The sequence below is a fragment of the Parus major genome, chromosome 1 (assembly GCF_001522545.3).
Source record: "Parus major isolate Abel chromosome 1, Parus_major1.1, whole genome shotgun sequence".
Classification (NCBI taxonomy): Eukaryota; Metazoa; Chordata; class Aves; order Passeriformes; family Paridae; genus Parus; species Parus major.
In genome coordinates, this window is record NC_031768.1 from 7,095,015 (window position 1) to 7,116,004 (window position 20,990).

Sequence of the window (20,990 nt, forward strand, 5' to 3'; positions counted from 1 at the left end):
TTGTGAGCTCTACTGTAGCACCAGTCCAGAACTGACCCTTTGGAGAGTGTCAGCCCCATTTTCCTGGCATTCCATTTCAGGGGGTGTTCATTGGCATTTCCACAGCTTGTGTTTAGCTGGGCTAATAAATCCTCAAGAATCAGGGTTCCTGTGACTTTGAGGTGACCTTACAGGGTGCTCACTCAAGTCCATCATGGTTTATTAATCCAGGTATTGACTGGCAGAGCCTCTTCTGTATCATCATGCCCTGAAGCAACAGAACTGCTGTGCATATCCTGCATTTAAGCTCATAAATTCTGCTGGAACCTGAGCTGACTTTTAATTCTGTTGCAGATGCGTATACAACCTGCGTAAACAGCTCACGGGTTTGCAAATTTGAGTTTTTATATCAAAGTCTCAGGTGTATAATTCATCTCCTTTCTAGAGTGGAGTGTTACACCCCTCCCTGCCTTGGTTTCTTGTCTTCTTGCTGGAGCATTCTGGAAAAGAGCAGGTTGTGCAGCCTGAGACACACTGGATAGGTTGCTTCACCGAAAGAGGTTTGTGAGAGGAGGAGGTCGAGCTCATAAATAGTGTTTGCTTCTTCCCTCAAGAAAGGGCGGGGAGAACACCTTGTCCTTCAGATTATTTTCAGAATTCAGACAAGGCTGCATTCAGCCTCAGAGTCATGCATTCTTGTGTTAAGAAATAGTTTTAATTTGTGTTGTGCAGACAGGAAAGCTGCTCTGAAAGGTCTGTGGAATGGGTCAGGGCCCTCTTTAACTCAGATGACTGATGTGTCACGTTTTATATTTCCATGTACCCTATCATGTCAATGATGTTCTTTATCCTTGACAGGCATTTAACTTGAGAAGAAAAGAAATGTGGGTTTCTTTTAACAAAAGAACCCTGCTAACACTTTCTTACAGTGCTCTTGCAAATCTATTTTGCAGAGAGGATGCGGATTACTATCAGTTACTTTACTAATGTGGACTTCTAAAATACAGTTGTGGATATATGTTTCAATAATTTCATATATATGCAAGCTTATTGAACTTTTGTGCTCTTGCACTTTAGAGTAAGAAAAATGGGCAGAATTTATAAAGGTTTGTTCTTTGTCTAAAGTATTATCATTTCAGATTTGGACACCCATGAAAGAAATTTGAACAAATTTGAGTCAAACCTTTTAGCACCTGAGAAACGTTCATTCTGTTTGAAAGGGGTTTATATGCAAGTACTTAAACAATCTTTGCTCTCTCTAGCAGGAGGAGTAATCCATTATTCACAGCTGGATACTACAAGGCTTTGTATAACCATGTCAGCTCCTCAGAATGCCCTGTGACAGTGAAGGAAGTTGTTGTTCTTTACAGTGTGATTCTTGCTGTTGGCATCACATGAAAATTCAGAGGCAGTGGGAAACTCTCCCAAAAGTTAGGTAAAAAGCCATGCAAGTGTACTGCTTGCAAGTCCAACCTCCTACTTTGATACAATTTCCAAGTTCACAGATTTTTTAGTTGATCAAACCGTTTCTAACTCAACTTTCACTAAGCATGAATTTTAGGTATTTTTTTGCTTATCACCAGATAATAAAGAAGGGAAATCAAATATTATTTGCCTATTGCTTGGGTGAGATTTAAGAAGAAAACTCTTCCTCTGTATTGGTGAAGAGAAATTGCCCTTTAAATAACATGAAAAGTGTGTGAATATTATGAAAGCAAATATTTCTCTGATGACTTGGACTCAATAGTCAGAGTTGTCACTGGATTGGTTCTTTATGGGGATATGTTACCTCTGTCAGCTTAATCTGTTTTACAAAGGAAAGCATAAGTGACAGTTTGTGAAGATTTGTGGTGTTTTCAGCCTGTTGTAAGATCAGAGACAAGTCAGGGAAGTTAAAACTTTATTCCTTGAGCTGTGACCTCAATGTTGCTAGAAGCAGGTTTGAGCTCAGTTGCACTGCTTACATCATTAACATCTGATTTCTGTGGAATGAAAGGGGGGAGGATGTTTTAAGAGCATTAGTTTCAGAGGCTTGGAAGAGTATTGCAACTGCACAAGCAGAACAGGGACAATGTGCTTCTTAAAAGCATTACAAACTTGGTATGCAGAAGTACTTTATGGATATTTGGCAAGTAGCAGCAAGTCTAGTTAAAACTTTGTTGGTTTGTTGGTGTGGAATCCTGAAAGTGTTGCTAAAAAATTCATTCTGTAGTGAATTTTTTTAATGACTGAACTAAGACATGCACACAAGTTTTACAAAACTTGCTTTATAACATGTCAGCTAAAAAAGAAAACCAAAAAAAATTCTATTGCTTTTGGTAATAATTGCAAAGAGAAGCATGTGCAGAAGTGGAACAAACCGAAATTAAATTTTCTTATATCCTGGATTATTACTGCTTGAGAAGAATTTTCTGGTTCCTGACATTGTTCTGTCACTGAACCAGAAAACCAGTTTTGCTAAGGTAGTTGTTCTCCAGCGTTCAGACATCATTCTACTACAGGATTTCCAAGTAGAACAGAATTGGCATCATTCTTATATTTGCTGGGTCGTTGTCTGTTACTCAGGGTTCACTGTAGGTGCTGTTTGTGCTGAGTTCCATGTGCTGTGCAGGGACTTTCAGAATTCAGCTGTCCCTAACAGCAGCATCTACTGCAGCTTGTACTACTTTACCTGAGGAAAACTGTAAATTAACCTGAGCTGTTTGCCAGCTAAAACACTGTCAGTCACTGAGCTCTGTGGCACTGTGGAGTTGGAGTAATTTTTAGATGCTGGTGTTGTTTGGTTTGTCTAGACTTGGGCAAAGTAGATGATTTCCTTTCTAGCATTAGTGTGCAACTGGTTTGGTATCGGCTGTGCAGAGCCCAGCAGTTCAAGACCAAAGAAACTGTGATCAAAGCAAACAAGTACATTTTGTCTGTATGAGAAGCATCTCAGGCAGTCAGTTCCCTTTTTGAGTGCCTTTGGGCTGTTCCTGACTGTTAGTATTCAGCAGCAGAAGCAGTGTAATGGATTATTTAACCCTTCCTTGAGTAGGAGTTACAGACAGTTTGTCTAGACTAGCTGAATATGTTATGAAGAGATTTCCTTTGTATTTTAAAATACTAGAGTTTTTCCTGTAAAACTGAGGTAAGTTTTTTTATATCAAAAAGTGAATTTGCCTGTCATTACATTTAGGTAAAGGCTAAGTCACATAAGAAAAGACATTTCAAACAAAGAAGACCCAAAAACCTTCAAGTGTTAGAATGATCAGCAAGAGAAATCACTTAATTTTTCAGAATCAGCTAACATCCTCTTCTTGATAATGTTCCATTGCCTCCAAGGGCACTTACTTGATTTAATGTCATTACATTTTAGTACATGAGTACTAAAAACTCACTTAGAGGACTGCAGTGTCTATAACCTTTAGTTAACCTGATCATCCTAAGTGAATTCCGGCCAAAAGATGTCAATGCTTGGCGTAAGAATGTTGTGCCAATCTAAGCATAACATTGGTAATAATGCTTTTAGCACATTCTGAGATAATGCATTGCCTCTGCTGCCATGGCCAAAGGCTGGAGAGAAACCCTGAGCACACACATACATAGACACACACCTGCAGCAAAAAGAACCCACCAGAAATGAAAAAATGTACAAAAAATGAAATAAAGAACTTCACTCTGGGTGGTTAACCTTTAAAAAAGGAGAAATTCAAGTGATTTAAACTCAACTACTTGCAGGTTTTAGCTTTCTGAAGCTTTTTGCTAGACTTTATAGCAATAAACACAGACTGTGTTATAGCCTGTGGATTAAACTAAGAACTTCTGGTTTATGAGAGCAAACTAAATGTATTCTAATTGTGTTACACAACTCTCAGTGTGTGCAGTGTAGTAGGATACTGGTGTGTGACCATCAGCTCCAAAGGGTCTGGTTAGAAGAAGAGCAGAGATGGGTCTTGCACAGAATCTGGATAAAAAGGCGCTTGGCACTCGATGTATCTTAATTACTTTAGAGTGGCATCTTCTCTTTGTTCTTAGGCCTGAACTGCACTCGTGGTTAGTCAGATCAAGGGCTACAGAAGTGGCCAAACACAAAGCTCTCTGCGGCTGAATCAGTGCAGGCTCCCTTTGTGTTCAGCTGCTGACTCTGAACAGATCAAAGCCGGAGCTGCGTTGCCACCTAGTGAGAAATCTGCAGGGACACATGTCCAAGCAGGACACTACAGAGGGAGAAAAGAAACATCACCTGACTCACAAGTTCATGTCTTAGTTTTCATTTGAGGTGCAGTTAAACATATGAAAACATAAAACTAAGGCAAGTTAGCATTTCCTGATAATATTGTGAAATCTGGTTTTCAGGCTTCTTGACTCTTCAGGAGAAGGACAGTAATGTACAGACTGTTGAGATTTGACATATTGTCAAATGTTTTTTGCTGCTGTAATCTGGCCATTCGTTTCTGTTGCCAGGCTGTCAACACTGTCGTGCTCAGAGGTGTTTGTGCAGGTTCCCAGAAGTCACCAGGACCAATCTGGTGGAAAAACAGCTCCACCAGGGAGCTCCACCAAGGGAAGAGGGAAAAGCATGAAGGGAAAGATGGTGCAGGAGGGGAGAAGCAGCTGACATAAAAGGGAACAATTGCTGCATTTCATGGGGCTGCTACTTTAAAGTGTTAGTTTTCACGACAAGAAAGCACCATCAGTGTAACTTTATGAAATCACAGCTTTACAATTATTTCAGTGAAGTCCACTGTGACCATACAGCTGAGAATTTTCCTAGTTCAGTGCTCCAGCCAGTGTGTAGAGTTGTTTTACTAAATACACACCTCATGGCCTGTTGTTTCTCTGTTTTATTTTTGTTTGTCTTCAAAAGAAATTTCATGGCATCCTCTTGACAGATCTGCTGCTGAACTTCCTTCTTTTAAGGAACTCGTTGTATCACAGAGTGTTTAAAATTGTGGTTTGCAGGGTAAAAACCTGTGGTCTCTGGTACTTGGGAAGGTGTTGGATTTCAGGCTTTAACACAGTGCTGGGAAACAGGTAGGAACATGGAATTTAATAAATGTGGTTATCAGTAGTGAACCCGCTTTCATAACTTGATTGATCACAACTTGTGAGTCAATGACTATTTTCAATTTCCTTTCATTAATTATTGAAAACAGTTCAACATTAGAAGTGTTTCAGATTTTACAGCATGGGTTGCAAAATATCTTCAGCAACAATTCCATTTATATTTGGAAGGCCAACCTCATGACAGAGAGAACCCTCCTTACTCCTTTTTTAGTTAATTTATGGAGTTTGTAACCCTGCTTCTGATTAATATATTCATTTGTTTGTGAAGCACTTCAGAAACTGCTACTTTGCCGTAGAAAAAAGACAGATTGTGCATATAATTAATTAAAAAACAATAGCAATCCAGAAAGTATTGCTTTCACATTCTTATCTTTCCTCTTTCCCTTTTCCCCTACCTCTGAACCTGGTGTTGAGTACTCACCAAGAGGACATAGAATGTGGAAAGTCTTAGATGAAAGATATCTAATCTTTGTTCTTCCTTGAAAAATGTTAGATTTTTTTTTTTTTCCAGTGTGGTGGGTGCTTTGTAAAAAGTTGCTAAGAATTACCATTTAATTAAATGAAATGGGTTTAGATTATCTACAGTAGGCAGCTGTTAAATACTCTTTTGGGCATTCTTAAACATTTTTATTAGTTCAAGTTGATTCATTTCCTAAAATACACCATCTTATTTATGAAACATTGCTTATTTGCATGTCAGTAAAAATGAGGAAGTGAATAAAAGAAGAGAGAGTTGTTTCCATGGACAAAATCATGCAAACCAACTTACACTGTCAGTCAGATACTTGATTCTGGACAGGTCTGGTGGATGTATCAGAAGTTGAGAGAAAAGTGGTATTTTTTCACACCCAGCTTCATGTTCATCATAGCTGACAGAGTATAAATTGAGGAAGGAAAATTGTCTTTTAAGTCTCCCAAGACACCCAGCTCCAGCTAAATGTGTTTATATTTATGTCCAAACACTGAGAAAGAATAGAGTGGCAAGTGAAAGTTACTCAGAACTTAGCAAGCATCTACAAAGTCTAATTCCACAAAATGAAGATTTCCATAGGTTTCTCCATGGAGGTCTCAGAAGGGGAATACTAGCTGTAATTGCATTTTGTTGTTCTTGTTCCATGCCAGCATTTTGTTTCCAAACAAAAGATTCCAACGGGAGATGGATTCTCTCACATCGCCACTGTACTTGTTGATTCCCATGGCATTTTTATCAAGAGCCACTCACAGCTACATGCATTTATCTTTTTTTGGTGCATGTTTCAGGCATGTTTGCTAAGGTGTAGATGGGTTATGCAATAAAGATTTGGTGACTTTCAGGGAAAGGTGTACTTGCTTTTTGTAACATCATAAGCAGCTTTAGAGGCTGCTGTTCCCAGCCTTTCTTTCTCCTTCCATATTCCTTCTTTTTCTTTTGAGTCAAGTTCTGTAATTGAGGTTGCTCATGAGCCATTTCCCGTGCTAAAGCTTGCAAAACAGTGGAGCCAGTGGAGCCAAAAATAAATTTATACTTTTCTTAACTGAGTTAGCACTGAAACAGTTTTGGTGTGTGGTGTGACAAGCTGCAGGCTGCTGGAGCAGAGGGCAGGAATGTGTGTGGGATGAAGGGGGAAACAGCCAGCGGTTAAATCAGCTTGGCTAACCCAGAGCCTCAGCCACCCCAAAATGAGTGGGAGGAGAGGCAGGAAATCTTTTAGTGCTTGTTGAGGCAACGAGTCATTAACTGGTTGGATGTGTCTGTGCGATGAGAGTCGCTCACATATCCCAGAAAGACAGGAAGTGCTGTTTTAATTAAGGCAAAAGGGAATACTCTCTCGTGGAAAAAAAAAAAAAATACTTAAAAAGAACAAATCTTTGGGGCAGAAACATTGCTGTGGTTCTGTAGGATAGGAGTTTCACTGCCAGTGTCAATACAGGATGTTCCCACCTCCAGCTCCTTGTTCCTGTTGCAGTGTGTTGGCTGCACTGAGAGCTTTTATGACTTCCCTGATGTATTATTAGAATAATAAAGCCTAGAAGTAATTTATACAGAGCAGCAAGAATGGGCAAGGAGAGGAGATAGGGAAATTTCCCTGGAAGTTCACCGGTTTTGGAAGTATGACCTCAGGTAGGGTGTGATGGGTTAAACTGGAATCGGGTGTTGAGCAGGATGTTCCACGGGGCTGCTGCACGATAATTTGAAGCAGAGGTGTGTAGTGTCTACAGCAGAAAGGGAATTAGATCTGGATTAAATATAAGTAGCAATTTTTTGATAATGGGAGGGTGCAGGGACAGCTTTTGTGGGAAGAGGCTCGGGGCTGTGGATTCCCAGACAGCTCCAGTGGGCCAAAGCTGAACCCATCAGCCTTGCGTGTGGTGCTTCATTGAAAATGCATGTAAGGATGGGTAGGAAACACTGGAGCAAAGTGTAGGGAGTGTGGAACAAAAAGAGGGCACAGGAAAGTCAGGGAAGGAGGAGATTCACCATGGCAGAGCAGATGGAGGAGGAGGAGAGGAGGAACCTCTGCAGTGTGCTGAGCATGGCCCTCACCCCTGCACCCCTCACAGCTGGGGCTGCAGTGAAGCAGTGGAGTTCAGCCCATGAAAGGGGGGAGGAAATTTCTTTTTCTTGATTCCCTCTACCCAAATCAATAAGTACTTGTTTTAATTGGCAAAAAAAAAGTTAATTTCCTCAAGGCTGCTTGGCTGAAAATAGTAGCTGATAAACAATCTCCCTGTCCAAAAAAAAAAAAAAAAAGCATGAGTTTTTTTGTTCTTGTTACTTGTATTTTCCACCCCTGCCTGGCTGAGCGGGAGCCTGAGTGGGAGTTTAATATCTAGCAAAGGAGAATACTCCACAGAACAAAACTCAGTGTGTGTAGGGTGAAACTGCTGGGTCTGAGATCTCAGTGTCTCCCTCAGTGTCTGTGCGTCAGGCACATTTCCACAAGGCACACAATTCAGTTCAGCTGTTTCTGGAAAAATTCCATTTGGGTGGTCAGGAGCTTCTCCATGATGCTCACCAAAGGGTGATTGGTGAGAATGGCATGACCAAGTGAACAAAGCATATTGATTTCCCTTTAAAACTTAGTACTGCCACTTCTATTTAAATTACATATAATCATATCTTGGTGTACAAAATATATAGAAGCATTTTAAGCATGAAGCTTACTGATGAAGATACTTCCTTTCAAAATACTGTCATACCCAAGCTGTGGCTGGAAAACTAATCCTTTAAGGGACTGAACCTGGAAAATCAGAATGGTGTATGTATAAAAATGAATTGTGTATACATAAAAATGACATGTGTCTTCCATCTTGCTAAGAAACTTGGAGCTGTCTGTCCCAAAAAAGATGGGGCTGCTACAGTCTGTGCATGTCACTTTTAAAATAACAAAATGGTGCTATTATGTAGGCTGCTAGAGATCATCTAATTCTTCCATGAAGATACTTTGAAAATATGTTCAGTATTTGAGATGTTTTAGAACCTTGGTTATCAGATTTTGAAAGGAAATTAGGCATTTGCCAGAATTGTTAGAGATGTGTAGGATATTAGGTTGTTAATTCCCATGGGAATTTTAAGTGATACTCATGTTTTATGTTTTCTATCAAAGATATTTATCTTTCTGTGCAATTACATAGAGCAGTTACCTATTTTTGTGCTTCCAGCAATTCACTTTCAGTGTTGCTGTCCACACATGAGGCTGCATTTTCTCTGTGTGGTGATTATGGCTGAGAATTCCCTTTTCCATCTTTGAACTTTTTTCTGTTACTGAAGTCTGAACTTTCCTGCCATTTTAACAACTTTAATGCCTCTCTAAATAATTAGCCAGGTCTAAAATGGTAACTTTGACATGTCTCCAATTGCTAAAAAAAACCTCAAAGTTTTGTAAACAGACTGAAATTCTGGAACATTTACTGGTAACAGTTGTGTAAAAGGATAGCTTGTAAATGCTTTTCAGATTATGATGTAAAGTATGAGCCTGTGTGGAACACAACAACAAGTCTTTTTCCCTGTTCCTGGTTGTGGGACAATACCTTTCATGCAGTTGGCAGTGAAACTTCTAAAGCTTGTGCTTTTAAAACTTGCAGTTCTATTTATTATTACTGTTGTCAATTATGTTTAATTTTGAAAAAAATGCTGACAGGGAAGACTTAAAGAATGAACTAGAAAGTAATTTCTTCAGCCATATCAAGAAGAGAAAAATGAATAGATGAAGGGTTCAGAAGGGATTCAAATGGAGTTAAATTGTCCAGCCAGTAAAAGATGAGTTTGGTTTAGATTCCACGACCTTGTCTTGCCTCAGGGGTTATGTTCCTCCAGCTGAATTTTGTTTACTAGTGAAGGAGACTGCTGTAAATATGGGGCATATGACCCACATTGGTAAATGACACATCACCTCTTAAAGACAGCTTACTCCACTGGCAGATTCTAGAGTTGTCTTGAATCTTTTGTAGGTGTCTGGAATATGAAAGGCTAATTTGAATATGGGATGTGTGTCTGGGACCTTTATTACTACACATGTCTCAAATACTCAGCAGAGGTTTAGAAAACTTAACAGGAGGTAACAAATAGTTCATACAATGTTTTATGCTGAATGATAACACACATAATAATAAGGTAATAATGGGATTTTTCTCAGGAAATCCTCAATCACCTGGTGCAATCAAACATCTGTTTGGGTTTGTATTGCATTTAAAATTGGAATGGTGTCTGTGGGTACTTGGGATTTTATTTACCTCTTGAACCTGCAGAGGTAAAATTTCATTCGGTCTGGAAAAAACATTTGATAAAGGACTGAGTAGATGCTGATGTAATTTTTTCAAGTGAAAACAGTGAAACATATGTGTCATCTCTGCCTTTTGTCCTCCTCCCCTTTCCTTTTTACTGGTCTTAAGCATGACTTATTTTGACCTTTGGGTCATGGTCCAAATGTACTTCAGAATCCATCATCTCTTTCCTGCCCTGTGGCTTTGTTGAATCAGTGTGGTATGTACTTGTCTCTCTCTTTATACCTCGTTTTTCTTTTTCTTAATAGGCCTACTGTTGAACAAGTCCCTGCTGTGTTTAAAATAGGACTTTGTTCTGCTCTTAGCCCATAGACCACTTAGTCATAAAAGTCCTTGTTCTGTAACTTCTGTTCATTTGTTTTCCTGTTTGGAGATTTTATTTTCCGCTTTGTTTCTCCCTCCTCTTGTGCTGGTGCTCAGTCTGTGAGCAATTGTTGCACTCATCCAATATTACACAGAGGAATGAGGGAAATGGCACCATATTCTTTCTTCCTTTCAGTTCTAATTCCTTTCAAATAAAGCCCACAAAATATTAATAAAGGGAGAAGCCAAAATAAACTATTTTGAACACAATGTTTGCCTGTAAATAAAGCAGAATTTTCCTGTAATTTCCTTTTGGATATTTTCACTTGGCTTTCCATCTGAAATAGATATTGGATGCCACCAATACTTAGCCAATACCATTTGATAAGTGTGGTGGCATTAAAGTTGTTATAAAGCAAGAGGCAAAAGAAAAGCTGCCTGTTTTCTGAAGATCATAGTCAGTCACAGAATCACAGTTTTTCTTTCTCTTACACTGCTTCTCCTCTGTGTGCTCATCACTGATCCTGGTTAGGAAGGACTGGATGTGCTTGAGTGAACCTCTCTGCCTGGAAAGGGATGGGAACCATTTAGTGTCAAATCATTGCCTATTATGATGGAAGGGAAAGCTACAGTGTGGCTTTAGTTGTAATTCTGCATTAAGGTGGTGTAAGAACTGATAATGTATTTTCCATAGTGAAAGACATTTTCTTAGGTTGTAGAATTTCATCTGCATAAAGAGATGGACAAATAAAGGCCAAATTTTACATTAATTTATCAAAATTTGTCTGTATCACTGAATGATATTTCTGTTTGCAGTTCTGCTTGCACTTCCTAAGGTGCCATTACATGATGGTTTCTAAAGGATTGCTCTGTCATTTTGGATTTTAGATTGTATTTGCAAGGTTGTGAGGGAGGGGAAATGTAATGCAAGCGTAATATGAAAGTTCTGGTAACAAAATTTGCACTTTGTGAATCAGAACATCTTTCTTGGATTGAAATTCAGTCATTTCCAAACTCTCAGCTTTTCATCTGAATTTATAGATGGCTGAAAGATCCAGAGTCTAGCATAAATCTGAGTTACCTGTTCAATGCTTCACATAAAAGAATGTTCATCTTGGTGCTTGCATATTTCAGTATAATTGATTCATGTGAAGAATGTAGGAGGGCACATGTAAAAATAGCGCATTTTAAATTTCTTTCTAGTGTAGCCCAATTATATGGTAAATATTCTCATATTTGTATTTCTCCATAAAGGCACGTGTAGGTCATTCTTGAGCAATGATCAATTGTATGGAAAGAGAATAGAAAATTTCTGCTTCAGAATTCAGACTGATGTTTTCCTCACTTACCAAATTATCATCAAAGCTATTCATTCAAGATTTTATCTAGAAATATCTTTCTAGAGTACAAGTAGATAAGTTAAAAGAAAAAAAAAGTTTATGGATAATTAAATAATAAAAATACAAATAGTTTCAACAAAGAAGAAAGAAAATTAATTCAGTGTAGTCTGATTTTTTGCATTTCTTTATCTGCAGAAAGATTGATTTGTGATCAGAAAAGGAGTGTTGTTTAAAACAAAATTTCTCAAGCTTTGAGATATTTTAGAGTGGTTTCTGCTCTTCTTTTAGTTGCAGCTTTTTCCTGCTTTATTCACTCTTCTCTAGAACAGAGATGCAAACTAATGTATGCTTATTAAAATTTATGTTAGTGTCATTTCATATAATGTGACTTTAAAATAAATAGTATTAAAGAAGTAAACTACAAGAAATTTAAGCATAAGAAAAATACTTCTTTGCTTATGAGGATGATCAGGTACTGGTGTGAGTTTTCTGGGCAGGTTATGGAGTTTCCACCCCTGGACATGTTCAGAGCTCAGCTGGGTGTGGGCCTGCACAATCTGCTCCAGTTCACCTTGCTTTTAGCAGAGGATTTAGAGTAGGCACCTCCAGTTATTAATAGTTCTCTAGTGTGGTGAAAGTCTTGTCTTCTGCATTTGGAGGTGATTCTGCAGCGTTGTTAAATATTTAGGACAAAAATCAGTGTAGTTTGCAGCTGTACGTTAAAGAAACTTACTTCTGTGGAGTTTTTCAGTCTATGACCAAGGAGATCTATTAATATGTGAATTCAAGAATCTGTTAAGTTTTGAGAGATATATGCATATTTGAATTAAGCATAATTAAATATAATCTTGTCAGTGTTCTTTGTAAAGATTAATGAATTTATTAGAAAGTTCAAATGTTTATATCTTTCCAAACATTGTGTTCTAAACAGCTTGAATGTATAGCTAATCTGCAACTGTCTTCTTATCTTCCACAGATCTGAAGAGAGAAGCCAGTATTTGTCACATGCTGAAGCATCCTCACATTGTTGAACTGTTGGAGACATACAGCTCAGATGGAATGCTTTATATGGTCTTTGAGTTGTAAGTTTCTCTCCTTGATTCTACCTTTTTGTGTTGTCATTTGCTAAATAAAATCCTAAAAAATGTCTTCTCACACCTGTAGGTTTTGTAGCTCAGAGGTCTTGAGTGCTTTGAAAATAGTTATTCCTGCCAAGTCCAGGTTGTGCCAAATAAAAAAGAAAGTTGTCCCCCTGTCTAAGTGGTGAACACCAGGGCTTTCTAAAGACAAGCATAATCTTTTTTGATGGCTTCAGGGTAAGAGGACAAGTTGAAAATCTGCCGGTAGATCTTTGTCATCTTTGGGTAGCTGGGGGTATTTTGTTGCAGTTGTAAAATTTTCTTTATTTTTTTCCACGCTGTTGCTTCTTTAGCACTGCTTTTCCGTTATTAGATAAGAAAGTAAGATTATTAGTGTATTTAAGTATTCCTCTAAATCAGTATAGTTCACAATATATGAAAAGAGGCTTTTGTCTAAAAGATTTGTTTTGGAAGTTTGAATGCAAGAGTTTAGTTGTAAGAGGGAACAAAACAAGACTTTTCAGCAATGGACATGTATTTTTATTCAACATCAAGAAAAAAAGAAGGGGGGCAGCCCCAAAATTACCACATTCTTTCTTTGAGAGAAAATTAGTAGTTCTTCCTGAGTTAGGTTTTATCTGAATGGGAAGGATACAACCAGACATGTGAAATGGTCTTTTGTGCATGTTCTTTCTTTGATCTTCTCTTCCTACCAGCTCTTCTTTTTAAGCTCCCTAGATAATCATTCTTAGTCAGTCTGGGCATATGTATTTGTACCTCTTAAATTCCTCTGATCTTCCTCCATTATGTTTTCTGATGGATTTGAGCTGGTGATGTTGGAGTAACCACATCATACTGGCTTGTTAGATAAAACTGGTTTGCCCACTAGAGCCAAGAATTTGATTTGAGATGTCCACATAAAAAATACCACATTTTGACATGTTTTACCATTTTGGTAGTAGAAAAGCCACACCAAAACATTAGGTAAAGCAGAAAATTGTTGTTTGCAAATCTTCTGTGTTTTTTAGATGAGTTTATAAACTTACAGTTTTGTGAAATAATTGTTTTGTGCTTTACATTTTGATTCAATACTGACTTTGCTTTTTATTTTGAAAATCCCAAAGCATGAACTAAGGGACTTTAATTACCCTATTATGAAATAATTATATATACCTTGGGTAGTCATACTCAGATAATTAACAAGATTTTGAAATGGAAAAAAAAGGGTTTGCTTCTATTTTTACCATGCTCATAGCTCAGAAATATGAGACAAAAGCAGTAATTATTTTTTAATGGCAACCCTATTATAATTTATGTTTGTATATATAAAAAGCAAGTCTGAACAATTAGAATTACTACACAAATACTGCACCTGACTTCAGGCCACATGAAAGAAGGAATTACAAAGCTAAATTATTTGAGGGATGATGATCGTTTATCATATGTATGTCCTTGTCTCCTTTGTACACAACAATCATCAGTCTTTTGTAGCCCTGATAGAAAATGTGGCAGTGGGAACACCTGTGCTCAAAATGTGGGAGGGAATAAAAGAGCTGTGGCAGGATGTGTTGTTGTGCTGGAGGGGATGCTTTGGTAAAGTGATTCAGCAGCAGACTGGTGTTTGTGTGGAGTGAGACTGCATTGTCTGAGTCTGAGCAGTTAGGGGCACACTCTGGAACTGTGACCATAAAAACAAACTTGGAGTTGGCAGAAAAGCATCTCTGTACATGTAGGTAATTTATTTCCACCCCATACTGCTTTCTGTTCATTATGATGTTATTGTAACCAGCTCAACTGATTCACAGCAAATTTCTGTCTAGAGCAATAAAATACATTTCATAGGGTCTGGTTACTGAAAAGTGACTGAAAAGGGGAAGACAACACAGATCTAGAGAGGAGACATAAACCCAGCTGTGATGGGTGATTTGTGGGCTGGCAGGTGATTTACATGAAAACCAAGGCAGGCCCAGCAGATGAAATGCATGGAATGACCAAACCTAAAACTTGGTGCCATCAATTTGTATGTAAATGATGCATCAGTTCACTGTGGTTTCGTAGGCTGTGAGCTGCATGGGGCAACTGCTAGGGGGAGGACCCTGAATCTTGCCAAACCTACTGATACAGGAAAAGTACAAGTGAAATAAGCAAATGTAGCACGTACCTGGTAGCAACAGGTTGAAGCACTCAGAAAAATGTACAATTTGTGCCCAATTTTGAAAGCTTTTGTGAAAATAAGCATTTTAAAAATCAAACTGTGATTCATAGAAGCACTGGTGAACAGTAGCAATGAGGTTTAACACCCAAAAAATGAGCTCTGTTTTGAGCCCCTTATTCATATACAAACTCAAGCACTCTCTAGAATGGCCTATATCTCAGATTAGTAGGCTGCATGGTGCTGCTGTAATAAACTACAGTGAAGCAGGTGCTCATAAGAGACAAAGTGCCTGTGTAGAATAAGAAGCAGACCCTATCCCAGGAGGTCTTATTGCTAAGGTGAAAATATTATTTTAAAAGTATTTATAAAAATAAATGCATTTGTAATGCATTGTTACTGCAGTACAGATGAGAGAGGATCTGCCTGTACAAAATGATTTCCCTCACAAACATCCCAGCTGCCCCCCAGAGGGACTCTTTACTCTGAAGGAAATGATCCCTTGGAGGCTCTGGAGACACCTTACAGCTGAGAAGGGCCAGCTCTACTCTCTGTAATAGAGTTGCAATTTTCTTTCCCATTCTTGGTGTTATTTGCTGGCAGCTGTATCGAATCATGGGGTCATTTAGGTTGGAAAAGACCCCATAAGATCATCGAGTCCAACCATTAACCCAGCAGTGCCAAGTCCACCACTAAACCACGTCCCTGAACTTCACATCTACACATCTTTTAAATAACCCTGGGGATGGTGCCTACACCATTAACCTGGGCATTCTGTTCTCATGCTTGACAACCCTCTCAGGTGAAGAAATTTTTACTGCTATCCAATGTAAACCTCCCCTAGCACAAATTGAGGCCATTTCACCTTTTCTGATTGCTTTTGTTACCTGAAAGAACAAACCAACCCTGACCTGGCTACAACCTCTTTCGGGCATTTGTAGAGACTGATGAGGTCCCCCAAATACCTCCTGGATTTATTTGGTATACAGGTGTCACTTAATATACTCTATTGCTTATTACATTTTTCCCTATCAGTGAGAATACTTTGAGAAGGGTCACAGCTACTTGGAATATTTCTTAAAGAAAGCAAATACTTATTTTGAAGGGTCTGAAAACTAGATTTAAGACTTATGAGTACATTATTTTCAGTTTATCCTCAGTACATATGGAGTGAGAGTATTTCCATGCTGAAGAGCTCAGATACAGGAGCAGTGAGTGCATTCCAAATGTCTTGCTGTCTGGTCATTTGCAAAATATTGTCTCACCACTGTACATAGGTGGGTTTGTTTTTCTTGGTGCATTCTAAGAGAGATTTGTATCTTGAGACATTAGAAGAAGTGATCTGTTAAGATTTAGCAGTTAGGATATATAAACAGCTTATTTAAATATAAATATAGTTGTATGCATATAGCTTTGCTGTTAAATGTAGCTAACATGTTAAAATGTTTCAGGTTTAAAATCTCAAATTCATAATAGCAGGTTATGGAGTTTCATAATAGCAGTATTTAACAGAGTTGCAGTTGGCTTATTTGAGGTAAGTGAAGATGACAAGTATAGAAAAACTGTCCCATTGAAGGGGAAAATGCCATCATGCACACGCCTTGAACATGCATGGTACAAAACTCAGTTATGAGCAGCATGTCATCTCTGAATTTTTTATCTTACTTTTATTAAGTAATAATTCACTTCCCTAAATTTTAGCACTGTTTCTAAAGCTTTCTCATTCTTCATAAATAAATTAAGTTGTAGGCCACATCCTATTAGGTCTGCAAATTCAAAGCTATCATACCCCAGTATGAAAACACAGATCTCTTATGCAGTGTGCTGTCTGTTCTTCAGTCACTGCTGGTGTCAGAGCAGATTTCTATGTACATACATACATAAATATTTATATTTACTTACTGTATATATATATATATATATATTTATATATTTAAAATACATCGGTCCTGGTCAGTTCATGTCCCTTCCATGAGCTCCCTCTACTGGTGTCACGGAATTCTCTCAGGTTACAACTGTTCTGATTTTTCCCAAGTTTTTTTTGCATCATCCAGTCGTACCTTCAGCATGAATATATTTGTGTGTTTACTTCAGTGGATTTTAACTTTTTTTTTTTATTATTTTTGTGGTTTTCACATGCTTATGCTGATAGTTGCAAAGCCTTGAGACTTCCAGAACTTCTATCAGTATTCTAAAACTTTGTTGCTCTTATATCATACAAGGCTTTCAGTTTCTGCAAAGTCATCTTGTAAGTGCTTGAGCTATTGCTGAGCTTTTAGTCTGTTAATTCACTGAATTTTCTGGGATTTCTTATAACTGAGGTTGACTCTGCCTTTTTTTCAGCCTCAGCTTGACAAAAGTCTCATGATTTTCAGGTAAAATTCAATATCATGTATTAAATATATTGTATCACACAGAGTGACACAAGCCCTCTTTACACATCAAAATTACTCCTTAAAGAAAAGATTTTGTCTTGAAAAAAATAGTGAATTGAAGTCAAGTGTTAAAATACACCTGACTCATATTTCTGTTTGGTAAGCCAATAAAGTTCATCTTAATGGAGTAAAACTTTCAAACATATTTGCCAAGAAGAAATTCAAACTGGCACTTACTGATACAAAATTTCAATGAGAAATGCTGGCATCTGTAAGTGGGAGGTAGAAATACATGTTAAAGACCATGCTGATTAAAAACACCTTGTAAAATAGAAAAGTTAATGTAAAAACATTACACTCCTCCCTCCGTGTCTCAGAAACTATTGATGCTGCTAAAAAGCTTCAGTGCCTCTGGATCTTTAATTTCACTGCCTTGTTACAAAGTACAGATAATTAGCCTTCTAAAGGGTTCTGCTGCTTCATGAGAATGACATATCCTTATTTTCAGTTGCTGATCATACATTTTGTATATTCTACATTTGAGAAAGGGTTGAGAGGTTGACACGGGGGATTTTTTCCAATGAGGCCGTGAATTCCAGGTTTATGCTACTCTCAGTGAACCTGCACCATGGCTGCTGTATGATCTCTGTGATATTCTCTGAGTGATATTTAGCCCTGTATGTGGACCTGGCATCAGGAATACTGCTGGGAAAAAAACCTACAGATGGATGCATATTGATGCAGTGAATAGCAGATGTGGTTTGGCAATATGGAGTTCTTTGCAATCTTCAGTGTGCTTTTCTTCTGGTCACCAGTCCCTTTTCTAGTTGTCAATGCTCTATCCACATGACAGTGTATTTTGCATGAGGGAGACCTTTGGGATTTATTTGGGAATTAAAGCTTCTGCACATGGCTTGTGACTCCCTGAGCAGAAGTTTGGCATTGCAGGTATGTAACAAAGCAGAAGTGATGCTGATATTCTCAATGGCTCACTGAAACAGCCCTGGGGATGTTGGCTGTCCAAATGCCCTGGAAATTCTGCCTTTTGGGGTTTTTTCCCCCCTTGATTCTTTGTGAGTAAAAAGAAAAGGTGTGAAGGCTGAGAATGTCATGTTACATTCAATATTCTTGCAAGTGCTTTATTAAACATGAGTTATGTGATTTCTATTGTTCCTGTTAACTCTTACTACTCTCTTCTTGCCCCATCAGGCTGTGAACATTTTTAGATACCAATCTGCCTTAGGTCCTTTTAGGAGAGGGAAAAGGAGGGCAGCAGCAGGCTGCTTTCATTTTATAGAAATGGCAGCCTAATTTCAGACTAAGGTCTATGAATATATCTGCATCTAAAGTGTTATGCTGCTCATTGTGGGAAGTTAGGTGTTCAGAAAGATGAGGGAGTAGAGGAAAATGGTATCAAATTTCAGAGCTGATGATACAGTTTGTGGATTGTCAGTGTTCTCAGGTGTCTGTGAGCTGTAAAATCACCTCTTGGCTGCTTAATTATCCAGAGGAGAATGCCAACTGGCAATAGTGCTGTATGGAATATTTTTTTAAGTCTTCATTTAAAATTCAAATTGAATAACCTTTTTTTTATTACTGCACTCATTAGTATAGAGTTGCACTTGTAATGCTTTTAAGAACACACTTAACCTAATATCAGAAGCTAATTGTTAAATTGCAGTGTCCATTTTGCAGGGCATTGACTTTTCTTGCACACCTTGTTCAATGAGCAGTTTAAGCAATCAAGTAAATGTTTGGTATTGGTAATGCTTTAAGAGAACTGTTACATGACTGGAGGGACATAAAATGGTTAACCTGTGGCAAACCATTTTCTATTAGATTACCCATTAAATACTGTTTTAGTGAGTAATGCACTGTACTTGTATCTAGAGTACTTTATATAAGGTTTGTGTAAGGGAAATATATAGGGGGTTTTTTAAGCATTTTTATGAAATTGATTATAGTTACCAGTTTTAAGCATTTTTGCCTCTTTTTACCTGCAGTATGGATGGAGCAGACCTGTGTTTTGAAATTGTGAAGAGAGCAGATGCTGGATTTGTCTACAGCGAGGCTGTAGCCAGGTATTTATTATAATTTTAATTAATCCCTCAGGATAAATAGAAAAGAATGGAATATACTGTTGTACAATCTGTTAGCTAAAAGTTGAAAGTTGGAGTACTATAAATAATTCTGTTTCCACACTCTAGATGTTTACTGCAATAATTAGCATAATCAAAGTAGAATTTTGGAGCATTTTGCCATTTACTGGTTACAGATTTGGATGAGATTACTGAGTAAAACTGTATTTCACATCCAATACCTAACTGGCTGTGTTTGCCTTTATGGATCTCTCATATGATGGCATTAAGTGACTTGCCTGACAGGGTGAGAATTTTACTGGTCTTTTTAGATTGAGTTGGTTTGTTTTTTTTCTTTCTTATGTATCACTGTATTTATGGTCACTTCACCATTTCACTTATGAGATTAACTAAGATGAAAGAATCTATAAAATTGCAAAAGGGTAATGAAACCCACTGTCCTAGTGGCTTGACAGTTGAGCCCAAAGCCTGCAGAATTCTTTCTTTGCTTTTCTCAACATTGTAGATTTTCTAGCATCACAGAAACCAGGTTGGACAGACATCAATGTCTGTATTTCAACCTCCTGCTCCAGGCAGGGTCTGCACAGTATTTGTGTCATGTTCAAGGCTTTGTCCAGTGGGGTCTAGAATACCTCCAAGGAGGGAGATTCCACAGCCTTCTGAGCAGCTTGATCCAGAGCATTGTTACGTTCCTATGGAAAAAAAACATTGCCTTTAACCAGCTGGAGCCTCCAGAGGACGAGGATTGCCGCTCTTAGCCCACAGGAATGCTCTGATGCAGCACAGGATGCTGCTGGATGTGTTGGCTCTGCTGTGGTCAGTGATCTGTTAGGGCATCCTGGGGACACAGTGGAGAAAGAGGTTGCTCTACAGTCTGCATCAAGCAACCCAGGACCTTGGTGCAGTCCTTTTCCAGATAAATTAGGCACTGATACTCACTTTTTTCTTTCTTTTTTCTTTTGTGTTTTGTTGCTAAAAAAAAAGTGGAGGGTCCCTGATTTCCTTGTCATATCAAGTAGAATTATTGAACATTCAAAACCTTTACAAAACCCTGGAAAACACTGATTTTTCTTTTCTAATTCAGCTTCAATCAGAATAATTCTCAAACTTTAGATTGTATTATTATAAGCATAAACTCCATTCTATTGAACTCTGTATATTTGAGGTTAAATTGGTTGATTAATTTTATACAGTTAGACTCTTAAAACTTAGATTGTTAAATGTGTTTTTAGTAGTTTTTCCTGCAGGTTTGTCATCCATAATGTGTTTGTTTTTTTCAGTCATTACATGAGACAGATACTGGAAGCTCTACGTTACTGTCATGATAATAATATAATTCACAGAGATGTGAAGGTAAGGGGGCTTAATTACTTTTTTTTTCTCCACCATAATAACGCAAACTACTGAATTTCAATTTCTGTAGTTTAGAGAAGGGAGGAGCTATAGAAGAGAAATCTCTATTTGCTGAGTGTTTCTTTACTCTTACTGTGTAAGATTAAATCCCACCCTAATTCCATCAATACAGAACATTTAGGAGGTCTGTATTCACAAATTATGCATGCATTTGATTACAACTTGCTTTGAAAGTCAGTTTAATTTCTAGTTTTTGAATATTCATATGGAATCTGCTTGCATTTTTTTCTTGTTAGGAAAATGTGTATATAAATTAATTGCATAAATTAAACTAGAATTGGTAGTTTATTGGCATCAGTTTGAAAGCATAATGACAGCCTTCATTCACACTAAGATTTCATAGAGATGCACACACTTAAATGCTACAGTATTAGTAATATTATCTACTTCTTGGAGATAATCCAATAAACATTTATTATTATGAAAACTTCTTTAATATA

General features: G+C 37.8%; 1 protein-coding gene across 10 annotated transcripts in view; it reads left to right on the plus strand.

Annotated features, from left to right (window-relative positions):
- Positions 1-20,990, plus strand: part of CASK (calcium/calmodulin dependent serine protein kinase) — a 190,470-nt gene that overhangs the window by 67,537 nt on the left and 101,943 nt on the right. For 9 of the 10 annotated variants that reach the window (XM_015627878.2, XM_015627887.2, XM_015627903.2 and 6 more), the window contains exons 3-5: positions 12,409-12,514; positions 19,042-19,119; positions 20,418-20,490. In XM_015627878.2, the coding sequence (XP_015483364.1) occupies positions 12,409-12,514; positions 19,042-19,119; positions 20,418-20,490 (257 nt within the window). Of the gene's footprint in view, positions 1-12,408; positions 12,515-19,041; positions 19,120-20,417; positions 20,491-20,990 lie in introns of those variants that run through there. The other variant, XM_015627967.2, reaches the window with a different exon arrangement.